The 20105-nt window shown below is 42.2% G+C and overlaps 1 protein-coding gene across 1 annotated transcript in view; it reads left to right on the top strand.

Annotated features, from left to right (window-relative positions):
* The window catches only part of LOC149286065 (polyubiquitin-C-like), a 172494-nt gene extending 160036 nt beyond the window's left edge, over positions 1–12458 (top strand). The window contains exon 2 of the mRNA XM_089494456.1: positions 11989–12458. Within this exon, the coding sequence (XP_089350582.1) occupies positions 11989–12458 (470 nt within the window). The remainder of the gene's footprint in view (positions 1–11988) is intronic.
* Positions 12459–20105: the final 7647 nt, after the last annotated feature.

The raw sequence follows: 20105 nt of genomic DNA, 5'->3' as shown, positions 1-20105 counted from the left end.
ACGAACAAATTCTTGCTGACACAAAAATATTTCTGTTGAGTAGGTGATTTTGGCATCAAGGATACCATATTTATCTAGGCGGGACACTTTGTGTTGCTAGAATTATAACTTTGTAGAGGCTACTGGGATATTCACTGTTTTGGGTTTATTCATTAACATGTTAAGTGGTCAGTTGAGTTAGGGGTTGACCAAACTGACCAGGCTGGCCTCACAAGACTTGCAATATAACATGCATGTTAACTTAATGTGAGTTACTTGCTAGGGCAATTACCAATTTACCATTTTAATTTTACCAGTTTCTGGGAAGTTCAATTAAATCTTGCATGCCCTTGCTTAAAACGTACAAATCGACAATCAATACACTAACCCCGCAAATAAAAAATACAAAACAAAAAAAAATAAAAAAAAAAATGAAAATCCCTACAATCACCTCTTGTTATGTTTCCCCCACGTTAATTAAATTAATGTGGGGGTATGTTCCCAAACATACTTCCTCCACATACCCATTCCATGCTCGGAAGGATGGAGGGGTTCAAACGTACGAAATTACCCTATGGGAGGCACAAATCCCAGGCTGTGTCTCATGTGCACTCATTGTGTTCAATGTGGACCCTCTTAGTTTTTTGTCTGCAAATTCTCTACCTTGTTGTTTTAACCCCTATTTTAACCCTGTATCAGAACATGTACTGGTCAGTTTTAAACTGTGTTTTTCACTTGCTTGGTCAGAAATGCTTTTGACTTGATAAAGGGAGGACTCCCGAAAGCTTGTCTATTATTTTAAATACTGTTAGTCCAATAAAAAAGGTATTACAAGATTCTGCAACATTCTGCTTTTTTGCATTCTTATACACTGGACTAATACGGCTACCCCAAACTACTGTAGCCCTGTAAGATAGACTCACTTTAATAAGTGTGTCTAGTAAAATTATTGATTGATACAAACATAAAAATGTAACGATAATAGCATGAATCTACTACTGTATGCAGTAGTAAGATGCTTGTCTAGTTTTCATCAAACTTATTGATGTAAATTTAACATTTCTTTTCGCTTTCAGTTGTGATGCAGATCTTTGTGAAAATATTGGCTGGAAATATAATCACTTTAGATGTTGAAGTCGATGAACCAGTTATGTCTATAAAAAAAAATCCAAAGAGATACACAGATCCCACCCGGAGATCAAATGCTGTTTTCTAAGTGCGTAGAGATGAAAGACAGCAAGCCTGTTAATTATTAGTGAAGGTAGTGAAACATTTAGAAAGCCTGAGAGTGAGAGTGACCAAGAAGGAGACAGAGTGAGTGAGAGTGAATGTGGGCAACAGGCAACAAATTTTGTTCCCAAATTAAAAATGCTCCGACTTTTTGGCCAAACCAAATCAATACTAAAGGGAGGGGCAGGCTGGGGGCATAAATACACATAGTGCTGGCTGGGGGCAATACACAAGGGGGTTCACACACACCTGTCCTGGTGTGCGTGTCTGGGTGTCGGTGTGGCAGAGCCTGTCCTGGTGTGTGTGTCTGGGTGTCAGTGTATCAGAGCCTGTCCTGGTGTGTGTGTTTGGGTGTCGGTGGGGCAGAGACTGTCCTGGTGTGTGTTGTGGGTGTCCGTGTGACAGAGCCTGTCCTGGTGTGTGTTTGGGTGTTGGTGTGGCAGAGCCTGGGAACTAGAGCCCTGCAGGGGACTGTTTTTTTAATCGCGCTCCCGCTTAATTTCTGATCATTACGCTCCCGCAACGTGTTCCACTCCCGCCCGCTTCCACAACATATGTGTCCAATCCCGCCCGCACCCACAAACATTCTGTCACAGCTTTTAGAGATAGTGAAGAATTTACACAAATGTTAGGGCTATGCTAAACGTTCAGAAAAACATACATAAAACACTGCGTACCATTAAACGGACCATAAGATAAACGTGTCAAGCTAAAGTAAAGCACCATGCAAATATTTTTTATTAGCTTAATAAAACTAATACGCTACAAAACATCACAACTGTTAGTTTGCAGCAGAGCATGCAAAAACATTATATTCAAAATATGCACAATAACTTATACCTATAAATCTTAAATAACTTGTTAATCAGGAACTTATCTGATAAATACCAAAAATAGGAAAAAGTAAATATTGCCTGAGGAGGCACAATAATTATATGAATTACTTTAAAACTCAAATTAAGGCCTCAAAAATGCACAGTATGAATGGTATAAATAATAAATGGAACAAACGTAACGAAGGAATGAAACTAATGAATCCTTTGGCCTACTTAAGATTGCTATGGAGGAAGAGAATGTTACTAACTGACTGCTATCTCAGGCTTGTGCGTCTCTCTTCCAAGATGCGCCCACACACACACTAAATGCCCTCTCTGAAGGCGCACCAGATGCAGGGATACTCAAGATGAAATGTGCACGTTTTTAGAGTGAAGGATATGAGTCTTTGTTAAAATTCCATAAGTCAAGGACACTGTCTGGGTCTGGCTTGTCCGAGAGTCAGGTGCTCAGATATTCAGCTATTTCAGCATCGACAGGTTTTGGTGAATCTGTGAATCGATCAGAGAAGCTTTTTGGCTGGTGGTGGCTCATTCTGTGCTGCGGCCGGTAGGTCAAATTCCATCTTCTGGATAAAGTCCTTTGCACCTTGGATTGTATTATTTTAATTAAAACTCTTAAAAACTCATTTTATTAAAATTGCTCTTAATGGGTCTCTCTTTTGTTTTATCATTAATTTATTCTTCAGATTTTTATTCATTGTCTTTTATCAATGTTTCTATTGCTTGATTTATGTGATGCCCCCAGCTAGCACCCCTAAGGCTGCAACTAACGATATACTAACTATGCTAACAACCCCCTGATTTGCCACTCTGCCCCCCAAGATATGCCTTATACCCCCAGATATGCCATTCCACCCCCAGACATGCCTTATACCCCCAGAAATGCTTTATACCCCCTAGCTATGCCTTGTAACCCCAGATATGCCATTCCATCCCGCAGACATGCCTTATACCCCCAGATATGCCTTGTAACCCCAGATATGCTACTCTTCCCCACAGATATGCCTTATACCCTCCTATATGCCGCTGTGCCCCTGATATGCCTTATAACCCATGATATGCCTTATACCCCAGATATGCCTCTCCACCCCCCAAATATGCCACATACCCCCTGATATGCCACTCCACCCCCCAGATATGTCACTGTGCCCCCAGATATGCCTTATATCTCCAGATATGCCAGTCTGCCCTCCAGATATGCCACTCTGCCCCATCATAGAAGCTCCAGGGGAAGTAATTCACAGACATTAATTCACTCATTCACAGATACTCATTCATTCCCTCAATCATGAATACTCGTTCATATAAACTTCCCCACCCACTTACCTGAACTGCAGATTTCCCACGCACTCCATCAATGCGGCCTTCGCATTGCTCCCTCACAGAGTCTCTTCTCTTGTCCTGCAGGAAAAGAGCAGAGTCATGTGACATGACGTAAATTCACATGACTCTGCTGGGTTCCTAGGCGGAACAAGAGATGAGACGATGTGTGGGAGCAACGAAGGCAGCCTTGCGGGGGGATTACTGGGACCCGCACGTACACTGTCTGACCGCCCGATCCCGCCCGCGGGACCCGCATCCCATTGCAGTCCTCTACTGAGAACTTCTGGGCTCCGGCTACCCGGAGCCTTCCCTTGTGGGACACAGCCAGGACTGCCCACTGACGTCAGCGGGTGGTCCTGTGATGTCGGTGGGGGTTCCCCCTGATGGCAATGGGAGGTCCCGCTGACGTCTGGGGTGCTCCTGCTGACGGCAGTGGGAAACACCCCCATTTAAAGGAAAAATGGGTGGGGAGCAGGCCGTGTCAGGATTTGGGTCTTGACCCAGACAATCGGAGAAGAGGTGTTTCCAGGTCATGTTTAACCAGTACACATGGATGCTGAGGAGTTAAGATTCTGGTATTGTGTCTTATTTGATTTGTTTCCATAAAAAGGTGGACCAAAATCCTCAGCACCAGGTCCATAATGCTCTTAATCCAGCCCTTAGAGGAAAGATACACTACTAAATATTTAACATGGATCGGGGCTTCCAATTTCACATGATATGTCAATTGGGTTTTAGTACCTAACCTATATAACATTGATTTGGTTTTATCAAGTATACACCCTTTGTCCTGAAGTTGACCCTAGCCCACTCCAATGGCCCAATTAGTTTAAACCAGTGTATGATGAATAAATGTTAACCATATACATTTTTTACATGATTTATCACAATTCTGTTATTTCCCGTTTCATTGGCCTCCAATTTCTCTTGTCAAATGCAGAGCACATTCAACCTCTTCAACAACCTAATATTCCGCAAGTGCCTAACTTTTAGGGTGCGGCCTATATTCGGGTGCGGCCTATAATCGAGCCAATACGGTATTTGCAGGTATGCATAAATGATGTATGGAAACAGAATCAACACAAAAACCAAGCTTTGCAGGTATAGATCGATTGAAAATGACATGTTAACTCCGCATTGAAGGTATAGATCAAATAAACAGAATCAGACATACAAATCCTCTATTTGTAGGTATACAATAATAATGTATGGAAACAGAGCGTACTAAATACAGATCAACAGAATAACACACACCCAGCTTTGCAGGTATAAATCAATTGGAATTCACATATAAACTCAGCATTAAAGGTATAGGTCACAGGTTGCACACCCCAAAGCCAGGTGTCCACATTGCCCACATAGAACCTGATCAGCACCCAGATACACACATATTACAGCCCAGCCTGAGCCAACTTTGTCCCCAAACAGCCCAGTGTACGACATCTTTGTCGGCAAACTATGTACCCCCTCTCACCACTATCCACCCCCCTCTCCCACTTCTCACTAGCTACCCCCTCTCCCCATCTACCTCCTTCTTATTATCTGCCCCTTCTCACTATGTACCCCCTTCTCACAATGTACCCCCACTCCCCCTTCTCACTGCCTTCCCTCCTTTCTCACTATGTACCCCCTCTCCCCCTTCTCACTATCTACCCCTCCCCTACATATCATTATCTATCCCCTCTCACTATGTACCACCTCTCCCCCTTCTCACTATGTAGCCCCCTCTCCCCTTCTCACTATGTAGCCCCCTCTCCCCCTTCTCACTATCTACCACCTCTGCCCCTTCTCACTATCTACCACCACTGCCCCTTCTCACTGCCTCCCCCCTCTGCCCCTTCTCACTGCCTCCCCCTCCTCTGCCCCTTCTCACTATCTACCCCCTCTCCCTCCTTACTTACCTTGTTTACTTATCTTGTTGCTGGAGTCCTTCGCTGGGAGCGTGAGGCATCCGTCTTCCCGCTCTGCCGTGGTGCGTGCTTCATGTGCGTGGTGCGCGCCGGAATATGACATCATATTCCGGCTCTCAGTATGAAACGCCGGCACCGTGAAGGAGATCGATGCCTTGTGTAGGAGAGTGAGGGGCGCCGAACTTCATGAGCACCCCTGTTTCTCCTCCACGTTAAATAAAGTTGGTGGGCAGTTCCTCTGACATTGGTGGGCGATCCTGCTGACTTGGCAGGAAACACCCCCATTTAAAGGGGAAATGAGTGGAGAGTGTGAAGACCCAGCTCCTGAGACCCAGAGAATTTGGGTGTTGACCTGGAGAAGCGGTGTTCCCAGGTACGACTATAAAGGGTCAACACTGTCAAGAGTTTCCACCACGAAGTCCAGAGCTGACCCTTTATAATACATCGTTTAAGTTTGAGGTAAGGAGGATTTGAAATCTCACTCCTTAACTATATACAGAGCCACCCAAGATCTTTTGCAGGAGAAGATTCCTGGGGTGAGAGCTTAATAATGTATATTGAAGACAAGGGATTAAACACAACTCACCTGCCAACTCATCTTTGTGAACATCCTGACAGGCAAGGTCATCACACTGGAAGCATAGCTAAGGGATACCATAGAGAACGTAAAATGTAAGATCCAAGACAAAATGGAAGTCCCTCCAAGTCCCTCCAGAAGAAATTAATGTTTGCAAGTATCTTCCATTTCATGGCTCTCAGTCAATCAGACTATAATATCCAGAAGGAATATACAATCCAGGTTTATCACTTAAAGGGATCATGTGAATTGTCTTATGTTTTACTTTTGAAAAACCACCATAATGAAAGCAGAACCAAGTAACACTACTAAAAACTTAAATGTAAGATCCAGGGCAAAGAGGCATTCGCTCCATAAGAGACGTTACTATTGGAATACGTCTTTCTAGAAGTAACAAGCCACTGCCTTGTTGGAGCTTTGAAAGCTCATGTTTATGTGGACCAATAATGTTGGGGTTTATATAATGGTAAAAGTCCTTGAAATTGTTTTTTCTACTTATACAAAACTTTGAATTATGGATTATACAGGGCCAGTGTTGGTCCTTTATAATGAATAGTGAATGAGTGAGTTGAAACCCCACCTTTGTTGAATAGTCCTTATTATGTGTATGTCTTCAAATCCGGTCCATTTTTAAAATGTTACTGACATTGAATAACACAAGTGAATATTTTCTGAGGTGATTCATTCCTGTCCTGGCAAGCTGCACCTGTAGAACAGGTTAAAGAGCATGACATATGCAATTTACAGCCATAATTGCAAATACTGATGAGCAGTACCTCCCAAAAGGAATCTTCACCACGTCCACACTCATATAAAACTGGATTTACAGTAATGAGTGCCATGTAAACAAATGTCAGTTTATCTCAGTGACCAATAAGTTGCCATCTAAAAATTCTGGAGCCCCACAGAATAGATATGGGGAAAAAAATATTTTGAAAATTCTGACATTTTAGACAAAAAATTTTTATTACTTAACTTTTACTTGTACTTTTACTGTTTTGCTGGAGCTTTAAAAGTTCATGTTTATGTGCACCAATAGTGTTGTCTTTTTAAAGAAAAAAAATAATGGTTAAAGTCTCTTAAATTTATTTTTCTACTTATACGAGACATTAACCGTGCTTTCTAGTATGTTACATGAAGGAAATTTTGTTTACCTGTCATTTATGTGTTTCCCCCAAAAAATGCCACTCTTACCCTTCCCCTGACTTACCAGTGCTTCTTTAGACTTCTCCCCGTGCTCCAGATTCCTTGACTGGACAGAAGTGGCGGTTGCAGATGCTGGAGAGGAGGATCCAGGTCCCTTCCAGTGCTGGATCTTAGTCTTGTAGTCAGATCTCTATTTGAGGTCTGATTAGAAGACGACCTTGAATATAAGATGATGGTTATTTTTCATGTGGAAAAAAACCTTGTCTTATAATTGAGAAAATACGGTAATTCAATTTATTCCTACAGTAAAGTGCCAGGAAACAGATGACCAAACACACACAGACCAGGACAGGCTCTGCCACACCGACACCCAAACACACACCAGGACAGGCTCTGCCACACCAACATCAAAACACACACCAAGAATGGCTCTGCCACACTGATACCCAAACACACACACACATCAGTACAGGCTCAGCCACACCAGCACCCAAACACACAAACCAGGACAGACTCTGCACACCAGCACCCAAACACACACACACCTGGACATTCTCTGCCGCACCGAGTCCCAAACACACACACCAGGACAGGCTCTGCCACACTGACACCCAGACAAACACACACACACCAGGACATGCTCTGCCACACCAACAACGAGACACACACCATGACAGGCTCTACCACACCGACAGACACACATACCAGGAAAGGCTCTGCCACACTGATACCGAAACACACACACACCAGGACAAGCTCTGCCACACTGATACCCAAACACACACACACCAGGACAGGCTCTGCCGCACTGACACCCAAACAAACACACACACACACCAGGACAGGCTCTGCCACACCAGCACCCAAACACACACACCAGGACAGGCTCTGCCACACTGATACCCAAACACACTCACCACCGCTTTGTGGCTTTGCCACCACTTTGTGGCTTTGCCACACCGACACCCAAACACACAAACCAGGACAGGCTCTGCCACACCAAAACACACACACATGGACAGGCTCTGCCACACCAAAACACACACACCAGGACAGGCTCTGCCACACCGACACCCAAACACACACACACCAGGATAGGCTCTGCTACACTGATACCCAAACTCGCACACCAGAACAGGCTCTGCCACACTGACATCCAGACACACACACCAGGAGAAACACTGCCACACTGACACCCAAACACACACACCAGGACAGACTCTGCCACATCTACACCCGCATCAGGATTGGTTAAGCTACACAAAGCATAAAAAATGCTTTCCACACTGCTTTGTTGTTTGTGTGTTTTGCCCCCTTGTACTCACAATGTACTCCCCCCCCACACCCTTGTGCATTGCCCCATGTGCATTTGTGCCCCCAGCCAGCTCCCTTTGTGCATTTATGCCCCCACAGCCTTGTGTATTGATTTTTATGTAATGCCCCCAGCCATCCCCCTTTTGTACTAGTTAATGTAATGCCCCCCCCACTCATGTGTAAACCTTATTATGTGTATGTCTTCAATTGCAGACCATTTTTAAAATGTTACTGACATTGAATAACACAAGTGAATATTTTCTGAGACGATTCATTCCTGTCCTTGCAAGCTGCACCTGTAGAACAGGTTAAATAGTATGACATATGCAATTTAAAGCAATAATTGCAAATACTGATGACCAGTACCTCCCGAAAGGAATCTTCACCACATACACACCCATGTAAAACTGGATTTACAGTGATGAGTGCCATGTAAACAAATGTCAGTTTATCTTAGTGATCAATAACTTGTTAACTATCGTATTTCCCCATGTATAAAACGCACCTTTTTTAGAAAAATTTGGGGTCTAAAAATTGGGTGCGTCTTATAAAGTGGTGGTAGATATATATATATATATATTTTATTAAAAAGGGGACCTGCTGCTTACCTATTTTGCTCAGCAGCGTCTCTTGATCTGCCGCGGTGACAAAGGAACCCAGTGGAGTCACGTGAATGCACTCCGCTCAGTTCCTGTTCCTGCTCGAGGAAGGCAGAGGGGAAACAGCGCCCCCCACGGAAGTCTGCGAGTGGCACCAGAAGATCTGCTGTTCAGGTAAGGTGGGGAGTAAATGAATTAGTGTGTGTATGTGTGTGTGTTAACATGGATCCGTGTGTAGGGGGCACAGGGAGGCTGAAAATGATGTGCATGTACTGGCTGCCTGAGCATGATAGGTGTACGATTACTAACAATTGCTAGCAGCTAACATCAATCACACTCATATCATGCCCAGACAGCCAGTACTTTATGTAATTATTTTTTAAAATTTCGGCCCCCAAAATTAAGGTGCGTCTTATACTGGGGGAAATACGGTAAAAATTCTGGAGCCCCACAGAATAGATAGAAGAAAAATTGTATTTTGAAAATTTTTACATTTTAGACGAAGAATTGTTATACAATGCTGAGGTACTGTGTCCTCTATACACAGAAACGTAACCACAGAAATTTCCCATCCAGAGGTCTAATAAATGATATACCATATATCATGCAAAGAAGACTATTTCTTTGAAAATATATGTACAAATCATAGTAAACACTACATTACCAAAACAAGCCAATTCAAAATACTAGACCGGTGACAAGGTCTGAAGACGTGGGATAACTCCCAAAGTCTCAGGCTATGCCTTTTTTTCAAGGGAGTATCTGGGTAGCTAAGAAACATGCCACTATATACATCCAATACTTTAGAGCTGGGGTCCTCAAACTACGGCCCGCCGGGTGTTTTTGCCTCAGGACATCCATGTGTTCCGAAAGATGCTTTCGGAACACAAGGATGCCTCTGTGAAGTCCCTGCGGCACGCGTTTACTTTAAAAACGCGGGGACCGCCGGGAGCAGGCGCACGCAGCGACGTCACTGACGTCCCATGCGTGCACCCATGGCAACCGAGCGCGGAGGAGCGGAGAAGCGGAGAAGAAGAGAAGAAGCGAAGAAGCGAAGAAGCAAGGACGCGCGTTGGAGGTAAGTGTTTACCAGCGGCGCGTCCCTTCGGTGTTCTGACCACCGATCCTCCGGTCCTGCTATGGCCGGAGCGGTGGTCGGAACACTGAAATGGGGCAGTACACAGGCATACAGCCTCCAGCCATACTGTATAGCTGGAGGCTGTATGCCTGTGGGGGAACATACTGCCAGCCCCTATAGTCCGGCCCTCCAACGGTCTGAGGGACCGTGAACTGGCCCCCTGTTTAAAAAGTTTGAGGACCCCTGCTTTAGAGCAACAAGTATCGTATGGCGCTTCTTCACCCACCTGGTATGGGGCAAGGCCGTCAGGTACTGGTACTGTACCGTGGGAGTGCTTATCTCCCTACCTTCTTATAGTGGCTTTTGTTTAGCATACACTAATATTTGTATTGCCTACTACATCAGTCTAAAAAGGAAACAGGGAAGAGAAGTTCAGAGGTACAGCTTTCCAGACCGCCAAGAGATGGACCACTTATCATCAGCACCCATTGTTTCCAGTATAGCTAGGCCACTAGAGCCAGTCCCTCTTTTTTTGGTATGCAATGCAAATCCTGGGGAAAGAAGGGTCATCAATTGTAGACTTAGGGGGTGATACAGTATGTTAGTGGTTTTGGATATTGCAAGCACAAAAGTATATTGCCACTTTCTCTAACTAATATAATATTTTCATAACAAAATACTGTATTTATAAATGTAATTTCCTTCAGCATGAAATGTGACCTAACAATAGACCAGTTGATTGAGAGAATTCACTTCTTTTGTGACAGAAAAGTTTCTGTGTTGTTTTCATGGGCTTAAAACTTTTAAATACAGAACAGCAACTGAATTGGACTTATTAACCAGCGTGAATCATTTTATACAGTGTCTTCAATCACTGTGGATAACCTGTTATTCCTGTTCTGTACTTTTGTAATTTTCATAACCAGCATCTTTCACAAGAACCCAAATAAGAATTACTATGCAAAAAACAGGGAGGTACCCTCCATAGAAACCAATCATTTATTTAATTATAGCTGACCTATGACTCGTGTACAGAAGAAACATGAACATAGCTAGTCTATTTAATCTGTGATGTCATTGTCACAAAGATATATAAAACCCCCAGGAAGCATAAACTCACACTTTATAACGATTACACAGAGGTTATTGTGCCTAGCTGTAAGAGAAGGTAAGGTTATTTGCTAATCTTTATTCACTTTATATCATTGCTCCCTACAAATAGTTTACAACTTTTTGTGATTTAAAACTAATCTGTTTGATTCTACAACCATTGACATTAAATATTTAGTATTCCTTTTGCTACACTTTAAGTACCCTACACACTTTGTTGTGTATATTTGGCATATATAAATGGCACTGGGCAACTTATACTTACATATCATCTATATAGTAGAGTGTTACTGTAACCATACTGTTATGTCAGAGTGGATCTGTTGTTTTCATGATGTTTTTATAGTTTTTTACATCCATACATGAAGCAGAATTACATAGTAAGTAGTTTTCCTTTTAATTTTTATTTTTGTTGTTTTCATAATACATAAGGAGAAATTAGACAACAAGTAAACAATAACACCAACAAAAGAAAGAAAGAATTAACAAATATGGGGTCAAACTATCGTCCTTAAAGTCAAATTTGACTTTATAGGTTTACAAAGCTGTCGTGGTTACTAGTGTGGCCATATATTTTGATATTTGATGTTTTACACTATTTGTCTGAAAAGAAACGACATTTAGCAATATTTCCTTAACTTTGCTTTTCACTTCTAGCTGAACATGCAGATTTTTGTAAAAACTCTAACTGGCAAGACCATCACTTTAGAGGTAGAACCTTGTGACACCATTGAAAATGTAAAATGCAAGATTCAAGACAAGGAGGGTATCCCTCCAGATCAGCAGAGATTGATCTTTGCCGGCAAGCAGCTTGAAGATGGTCGCACCTTGTCTGACTACAACATCCAGAAAGAATCCACATTGCACTTGGTGCTGCGTCTGAGAGGAGGCATGCAGATTTTTGTGAAAACTCTGACAGGAAAGACCATTACTTTGGAAGTGGAGCCAAGTGACACCATTGAAAATGTGAAATCTAAAATCCAAGACAAAGAGGGTATCCCTCCAGATCAGCAGAGATTGATCTTTGCTGGCAAGCAGCTGGAAGATGGTCGCACCTTGACTGACTACAACATCCAGAAGGAATCCACTTTGCACTTGGTGCTGCGTCTGAGAGGAGGCATGCAGATTTTTGTGAAAACTCTAACAGGCAAGACCATCACCTTGGAAGTGGAGCCAAGTGACACCATTGAAAATGTGAAATCTAAAATCCAAGACAAAGAGGGTATCCCTCCAGATCAACAGAGATTGATCTTTGCCGGCAAGCAGCTGGAAGATGGTCGCACCTTGTCCGACTACAACATCCAGAAAGAATCCACACTACATCTTGTTCTTCGCTTACGGGGTGGAAAATTGTAAAATCCCTGACAGGCAAGATAATGACACAAGATTTAGAGCCAAGTCACACCATTAAGCACCTGACCTTAGAGTGTACCTCTCCATTTTAGTAGAGAATGCTAAGCAGCAAATAATCTAATCTGAACCTGCTGCTTAGGCCTAGAAGAGTTAAATGTTATATCTGACTGAACCCACAACAGACACATTGCATATTTTAAAACAAATATACACATTGGTTTGTGTAAATTTTGATGTTATGTGTGCTGTTAAGAAATAATTTACTTAGAAAGTAAGAATCTAAATTTTTAATGCCTTTAGTATGTGTAGCATATTATTTCTGTTATGAAAACAATGTATTATGGTTTGATTAAAAATAAAATAAAAGTAGAATGTGTGTTTGTGTGGCATGTTTCCTGTTGCTGAATCCACTGTTGCAGAATAAAAGGGAAGGAAAGTTAATGCATTTAGAAGTTTATATTATTTATAAAGGGAGAAATGCAAAAATATACTGGAAGAGGCAGAAATCCCATATCCTGGGTTGAAAAGGCACAAACTGCTCCTGTCAATGGGTGGCCCTGATCTAGATGGAGTTGGTTTTAGACTAAGCTGAACATTTTTTTTTATAAAAACTGTATTTATATTATTTCAGCAACTTATAAGCAAATAGGCAGAAACGATATAAACTATTTGAAATAAAAAAAGTGAAATGTGCAAGGCCAGTCATTGTTTTTGCAATGGTGGTACCAAAATTAATGTCAGATATGGTATTTTGTAAAGTGGCAATGGTAAATGCTTATAATGAATTTGTCCGCTCCTAAACTGTGCCACACCTCCCCTCTTTTTCTTCATTTTCTTTATCCCTCCCTTTTCTTCCTACCTCTCTTTTTCTTTATCTCTCCCTCTCTATTTGATCCCATCTTCTCATTTTCTTTCTTCCTCTCTTCTCTACCCTTTCTTTTCATCTGTTTTCTTTATCTCTCCTCCTCTTTGTCTCCCCTTTAACTTTATCACTTTCTTTTTTCCCTATCCCTACCCTTTCTGTATACCCCCCTTCTCTTCCTCTCGCCTCTCGTTCTCTCACCTCATTTTTACCTCTACCTTTTGTCCCAACCCCTCCCCTTTCTCTTTTGTCTCCTATTTTCCCCATCTTACTTTATCTCTCTCCTTTCTCTTAATCTAATCTCTCCTCTTTCTGTCTCTCCGTTTTTACCATAAGTCTGCCCAGCCTCTAAATACTTTCCTTAGTTCCTGGCCTTATCCTATTACTAGCTTAGCCTGATGCCTATCCCATGCTTGCTGGAAGACTATTCCATGCATCCACTACCCTTTCAGTAAGGTAATATTTACTGATGTTACTTTTAACCCTTTGCCCCTCTATGTCCTCTTGTTGTGGTAGTATTTGTCCTTTTAAATCTTCCTTTATCGTGTTGATTCCCTTTAAGTATTTATATGTTTCTACTATATCTGGGTCTGGACTGGGACAAAAAATAGGCCTGGGCATTTAAGACTGAGCAGCCCATTTTTTTTAAAAAAAAATTTTTGTTAAATCAAATTCTGACAAATTTAATATACCATTTCTTGTTGTCTATTAGTTATATTTCAGCATGCTTTTGTCGCTGTAATCAATTAGCATTACATAAATATATAATAAATGAATCATAACGTCATGCTATATCTTTAATGAAAGATTCAAAACAGTAACTAATCTTTGACCATTTAGTTGGTACCGTTTAGTTGAAAAAACTAGTGGCAGTGTGGCACTCCTTGGGCCTTGGCTGGTCAGATCACCCTCACGACAAGTGAGTCTGTCAGTCACAGACTCACAGCACAGCACAGCAGGGAAGAAACTCAGACCTCAGACCACCCTAACTGAATTGCGGCGCTCAGCCAATCCTCTAGGTGGAGCAATGTGACGTCAGGTAAGTATAACCCATGACTACCCTCCCAGGACTGCAATATGGGAATAGCAAGATGGCCGTCAAAATGAAAGATGGCCAAAACTAGTTATGGATTTATTTATTTTTTGTCAATTACAGTTTAGCTGGCCCAACTGAGCGCAACCAATGTGATCGCAGCGTGAGTTTTGGCCAAGCATTGCAGGGAGGAAACTCAGACCTCAGACCAGCCCAACTGAGCCTGTCACATCACACTCAGCCATTGATACATTGATACTCATTAATTCCCTTATTCAGATACTCATTCATAAATACTCATTCACAAACATTCATTCACTCACTCCTTCACAGATACTCATTAATTTACTCACTCACTCAATCTCACATACTCCTTCATACAGCCTCCCCCACCTCCTTACCTGAACGGAAGATGTATGTGCCGCTCGCAGACTTCCGCAGGGGCCCGCTGCTTCAGTCTGGGTTGCTCGTACTCTGTGCGAACAACCTGTTTTACACAGGGGAAGCAGACATGCAGCAGGGTCATGTGACGTACGTGATGTACTTAACGTGACTCCGTTGGATTCCTGCGTCCCCCTGGCGGTAGAAGAGACTTTGCTCGCGCGTGTCTACCAAGTAAGTAGCGGGCCCCTGCAGAATTGATCATGGAGGTTGACTGGGCCCCCTAGAGTGGCGGGCCCGGTCGCAGTTGCGGCGACTGCGGTTGCTGCGGGCTTAAGGGGCAGGTGCCCCTTTTGCCCTGCGTTAAGAATGGTCATAGAGGCCTCATAGGCCCAGTCAGTCCAGTCTTGACTAGGCCTATTTTAAGGTAGGGGTCTGGAGCTGCAGCTCCATCAGCCCCTACGTTAATCCGGCCCTGGGCCTGATTATATCCCTACTGTCACGTCTTTCTTCCAGGCTATATATGTTAAGATCATTACACCTTTCCTGGTAAGTTTTATCCTGTAATCTATGAACGATTTTAGTAGCCATTCTCTGAACTTTCTCCAACATAACTATATCCTTCTGGAGATATGGTCTCTAGTACTGTACACAATACTCCAAGTGAGGTCTCACCAGTGCTCTGTACAGCATGAACTCTTCCTTCTTTCTACTGCTAATACCTCTTCCTATACAGCCAAGCATTCTGCTAGCATTACCTGCTACTCTATTGCATTGTCTTCCTACCTTTAAATCCTGTGCAATAATCACCCCTAAATCCCTTTCTCACATGTTGAGGTTAGGACTTTATCAAATATTCTATACTCTGCCCTTGGGTTTTTATGCCCTAGATGCATTACTTTGCATTCATCCACATTAAATGCCACAGATCTGACCATTTTTCCAGTTAACCTATATCATTTGCTATTTGGCTTATCCCTCCAGGAACATGAACCCTGTTGCAAGTTTTTGTGTCGTCAGCACAAAGACATGCCTTACCATCAAGACCTTCTGCAATATCACTAATAAAATATTAAAGAGAATGGGTCCAAGTACAGATGCCTGAGGTATCCCAATGGTAACAACACCTTGCTCCGAATATACTCCATTGACTACTCTCTCTGTTTTCTGTCACTCAGCCACCGCCTAATACATTCAACAATATTGGGATCTAAACTCAGAGACTGCAGTTTATTTGTAAGTCTTCTATGTGGCACAGTGTCAAACACCTTACTGAAATACGCAATGTCTACTGGACTACCTTAATCAATTACTTTAGTCACCCAATCAAAGAAATCAATAAGATTAGTTTGGCGTGATCTTTCTGAGGTAAACCCATGTTGTTTTTCATCTTGAAACCCATGTGACTTCAGATGTTCAGCAATCCTATCCTTTAACATAGTTTCCATTAACTTCCCCGCTACAGATGTAAGACTTACTGGCCTGTATTTGGTCGACTCCTCCCTACTGCCTTTTTTGTGAATGGGCACAACATTCGCTAATTTCAAATCCTCTGGGATGACTCCTGTTAACAATGAGTTGTTAGATAAATCCATTAATGGTTTTGCTAGTATACCACCAAGCTGTTTTAATAACTTGGAGTGTATCAGGCCCCAATCAACTTATATATCTTAACCTTAGACATAACCTACATACCACTTTCTATTATGCTGTTCACAGCAATGCTACAACCGAAGCACACTACCAGTGACATATCCCGGCCTAGGCCCACTAAACCTACTAGGCCCAAGCCCAGGATGGCAGGTCCAGGGGGACAGCAGATCATCCCCGTATCCCGCCACACAAAGAACTAATCACGAAGGGAGATCTTTGATGCTTATTTGTCCTATGGGTACAGTGGTGGCTCAGCACGGCATCCTTAGACTTCATTAACCCCTTTACAACAACTGATGTGCCAGGCACGTCACGGAAAAAAATCCCGGTGGCGACAATTGAGGTGTCACGTCATGACTTTAAGCAGCATTAGAACGCAGTCTACAATCGCTTTCTTCACCCGAATGATGTTGCTGCAACGTCTCAATGTCGAGAATTGAACGTTCCTGCATAATGCATTGTTGAAATGATTAGAAAACTTTCAGAAACCCTACCAGCATTAGAATTAAATGCAGGGCCAGTTTACGCCTCCTTGAAGAAGAAGTTGTTGTGCCTTCATAAATTTCAACACAAATTTGAAATGTTTCAATGCAATGCAACTCACCTACAAACTCAGTGTTTATTGGTATACCTTATATGATGCACCATGGAGAAGCATGAGAGAGAATTGTGTACAGATCTGTGGTGGTGGTACCCAACAAGAGAGGCACCAAAATATAGTTCAAGTTATATGGGTCACTCCCCCAAAAAGATTTGCATTTCCATTATGCAAATATTTGTTGGTCATACACCCTGCTTTTATTTCATTTTGTTCCAATAAACCTCCTTTATAAGCAGACCTGGAGGCCATCATTGTGGGCACGTATGAAATATTTTGGATATGTTTTCCGGTTCATACACTACAGTGCCCTTATTCTTTATAGCAATGCGGATGCAAACTTAATTCTCTATAGACTTTCATTAGTCAGACTGGTTGACTGGGTGATTAAAATAAAGCTATTCTATTATTTATTATTTACAAGGCAGTCAGGGTATAAATACCGTAGTATGCAGCAAAAATCTGGCTACATTATCAAATTTATTGGCTATTCCTGCGGTAAAAGAACTATACCCTTGACCATCAATCGAGCATGTGTCCACTACTGTTAAATGGATTATTCTAATACATTCCAAGGCCACACCATGAATTTAGACAAATATGAGCTAGCTATATACATTTGTATAGGCACATGGAATCTAAGACTTTAGTATGGCCATTGCTTCCACCACATGAGATTTGGAGACTCTATGTGATCTATCAACCTGGAAACTGAGAACCGTAGTTATAGGTGCCTTTACCCATAGATAAAACATTAATTCCATAGCATGTTAAGCAAATAAACATCACAAGAGCATTTATTTTATCATTAAAAACAACACAGAAGGTTTGTTGAAGGCTTTTCAGTTTTTATGACAACCTGTCAGTGTCTGGTTTTGTGTCACATGACAAATAAAAGACATGTGCAAATGGGCCAAAAACAATTCAGACTATTTTATCGGTTCATTTTTAGCCCATTCGTTTTCAAGAAATGTATTTTCTTCCCTGCCTGTTTGGTTTTAGCGAAAAGAGGTCATCAGACGAGCCACCATATTGCCCTGAGTTCAAGTTAGGGCAAAATTACAGCGCTTTCTGTGACATGCTCTCCCCCATTAGCCATTTTGGTGGAAGTTTCTGACGGGTTAGGCCAATGAAGGTGGGGATGAAGAAAGAAGATTGAAGATAGTGGATTGAAGATAGAAGAGAAGGGAGAAGATGAAGAAGATGTGGAAGCGGAAGTTGTTGGCAGAAGCGGAAGTGTTTGACAGAGAAGGTAGGAAAACATTTAGAGAACATGTGAGAGAGAAAATAAACAAGAATGAGAGAGAGTGAATGAGAATGAATGTGTGTGAATGTGAGCCTACCTATTTCGGACAAAAAGTATGAACTCATTTTGGTGGCTTCACACGAATCGCCAAATTTACCAAAATTCAGTAAATGTACAATTCATACGAATCTGAATGCACAAGTGACAAGTCTAACAAATAAGCAATCCTCGAGAAAAAAATGGAAACGAGACAAAATTGTATGTGACTAAATAAATATTTCTGAAAATGGTGTTCGCATTCAACAGTAATTGGGATGTTGCTGGTAATGATGTGGTTAGTTAATGTGTTAAATTGAGTTCTGGATGAAACAGCACCTGTAACTAACACATACAGTACTAAAGTTAGATTAAGTGGACATTTTACTGTCACACTACTTTAACATGCATTATTTGAAAACAAAAATAAATAAATAAGTTTGGCTATGTGAAGCAACCAATCAGTGGCAGGAAAGCATACCCATTGAAATCAGTTGGGTGTTTTTTTGTACATCGGCATGGGGTCTCAATAGATCCCTGCCCTCAGCATCAGGACTGCCAACTTACGGTCAGTATATCAAGTGCAAGAAGATGTGTCTGTCCAAAACTTGGGGGGGGCTGCCAATGGCGCAAAACCATTTGGAAGAATCCCCCACACACATTTGCAAGGGAACACACTATATACTGTATTGCAAATGCGCTAAAAAATTATAATCGGAGTCGTCTTATAATCAGACCTCAAATATGTCTGACTATGATACTAAGATCCAGATCCCTTGCAGCGCTGCAGTGACCTGGATCCTCCTGTCTTATGCCCCCCATTTAACACCCCCCCAAAACTTACCAGTGCATCTGACTTCCTGGTGTGTAGTCGGGGCAGCGGGTAGACATCTACGCGATTCGCGTAGGCAACTTCCGCTGCAGCTGGAAGGAGTTGCCGTTAGCAGCCGGAGGGTGTATGCCAGAGTGGCATATAGGGGTATAAGGCATTTCTGGAGGCAGAGTGGCACATAGGGGCAGGGCCGGACTGGGAATGAAAAGCAGCCCTGGAAACATTTGGAGACCAGCCCCATATAGTTTATAGTCAAGCTCTTACACCCACACGCACCCCTTATACATACCCGAGTCACACTATTTGCCATCCAAATAACTATAAAACATTATTTTTAACACATTTGTATTAAAATGCCAGAAAGCAAAAGTGTTAAAAGGCCCTAATAAATGAAATACTTTAGACATAATGGAATCAAAACATTTGCTACTGCAAATTTTTTTAGATGGAACAGTTCCATTTTATTCAGTGGAACAAAACAGCGATCGCATTATTCTTCACGATATTCTTGAAATAAACTTTATGAATTCATTTTTTCATATTTAATTTATTTATTTTTATTAATTTATTTCATTTATTTATTTACTTTTATTTACCAAACTGCCCCCCCAGTTATGCACATCTGCCCCCAAGAAATGCCTTACACCCCCCTATATGCCACTCTACCCCATGATATGCCTTTTAACCCCCTATATGCCACTCTACCTCCAGAAATGCCATATACCCCTATATGCCACTCTGGCATGTAGGGGTTAAAAGGCATATCGTGGGACAGAGTGGCATATGGGGGGTTAAAAAGCATTTCTGGAGGCAGAGTGGCATATAGGGGGTTAAAAGGCATATCATGGGGCACTCTGCCTCCAGAAAATCCTTAAGCCCCATATAACCCCCCCCCCCCCCAACTTACCACTGCTTCTGGTGTCTGGTGAGGGCAGCGGGTGGAGGCTGGCATTCATGAAGTTAAAGGCGCCGGTGTTCACGCATCGCGCCGCCCAATGGTCGTGCCTCA

The sequence above is a fragment of the Sceloporus occidentalis genome, unplaced genomic scaffold, assembly GCF_023333645.1.
Source record: "Sceloporus occidentalis isolate IW3139 unplaced genomic scaffold, rSceOcc1.0.p SCAF_72, whole genome shotgun sequence".
NCBI classification, from domain to species: domain Eukaryota; kingdom Metazoa; phylum Chordata; class Lepidosauria; order Squamata; family Phrynosomatidae; genus Sceloporus; species Sceloporus occidentalis.
This window is presented reverse-complemented; position numbering and strand designations above follow the sequence as displayed.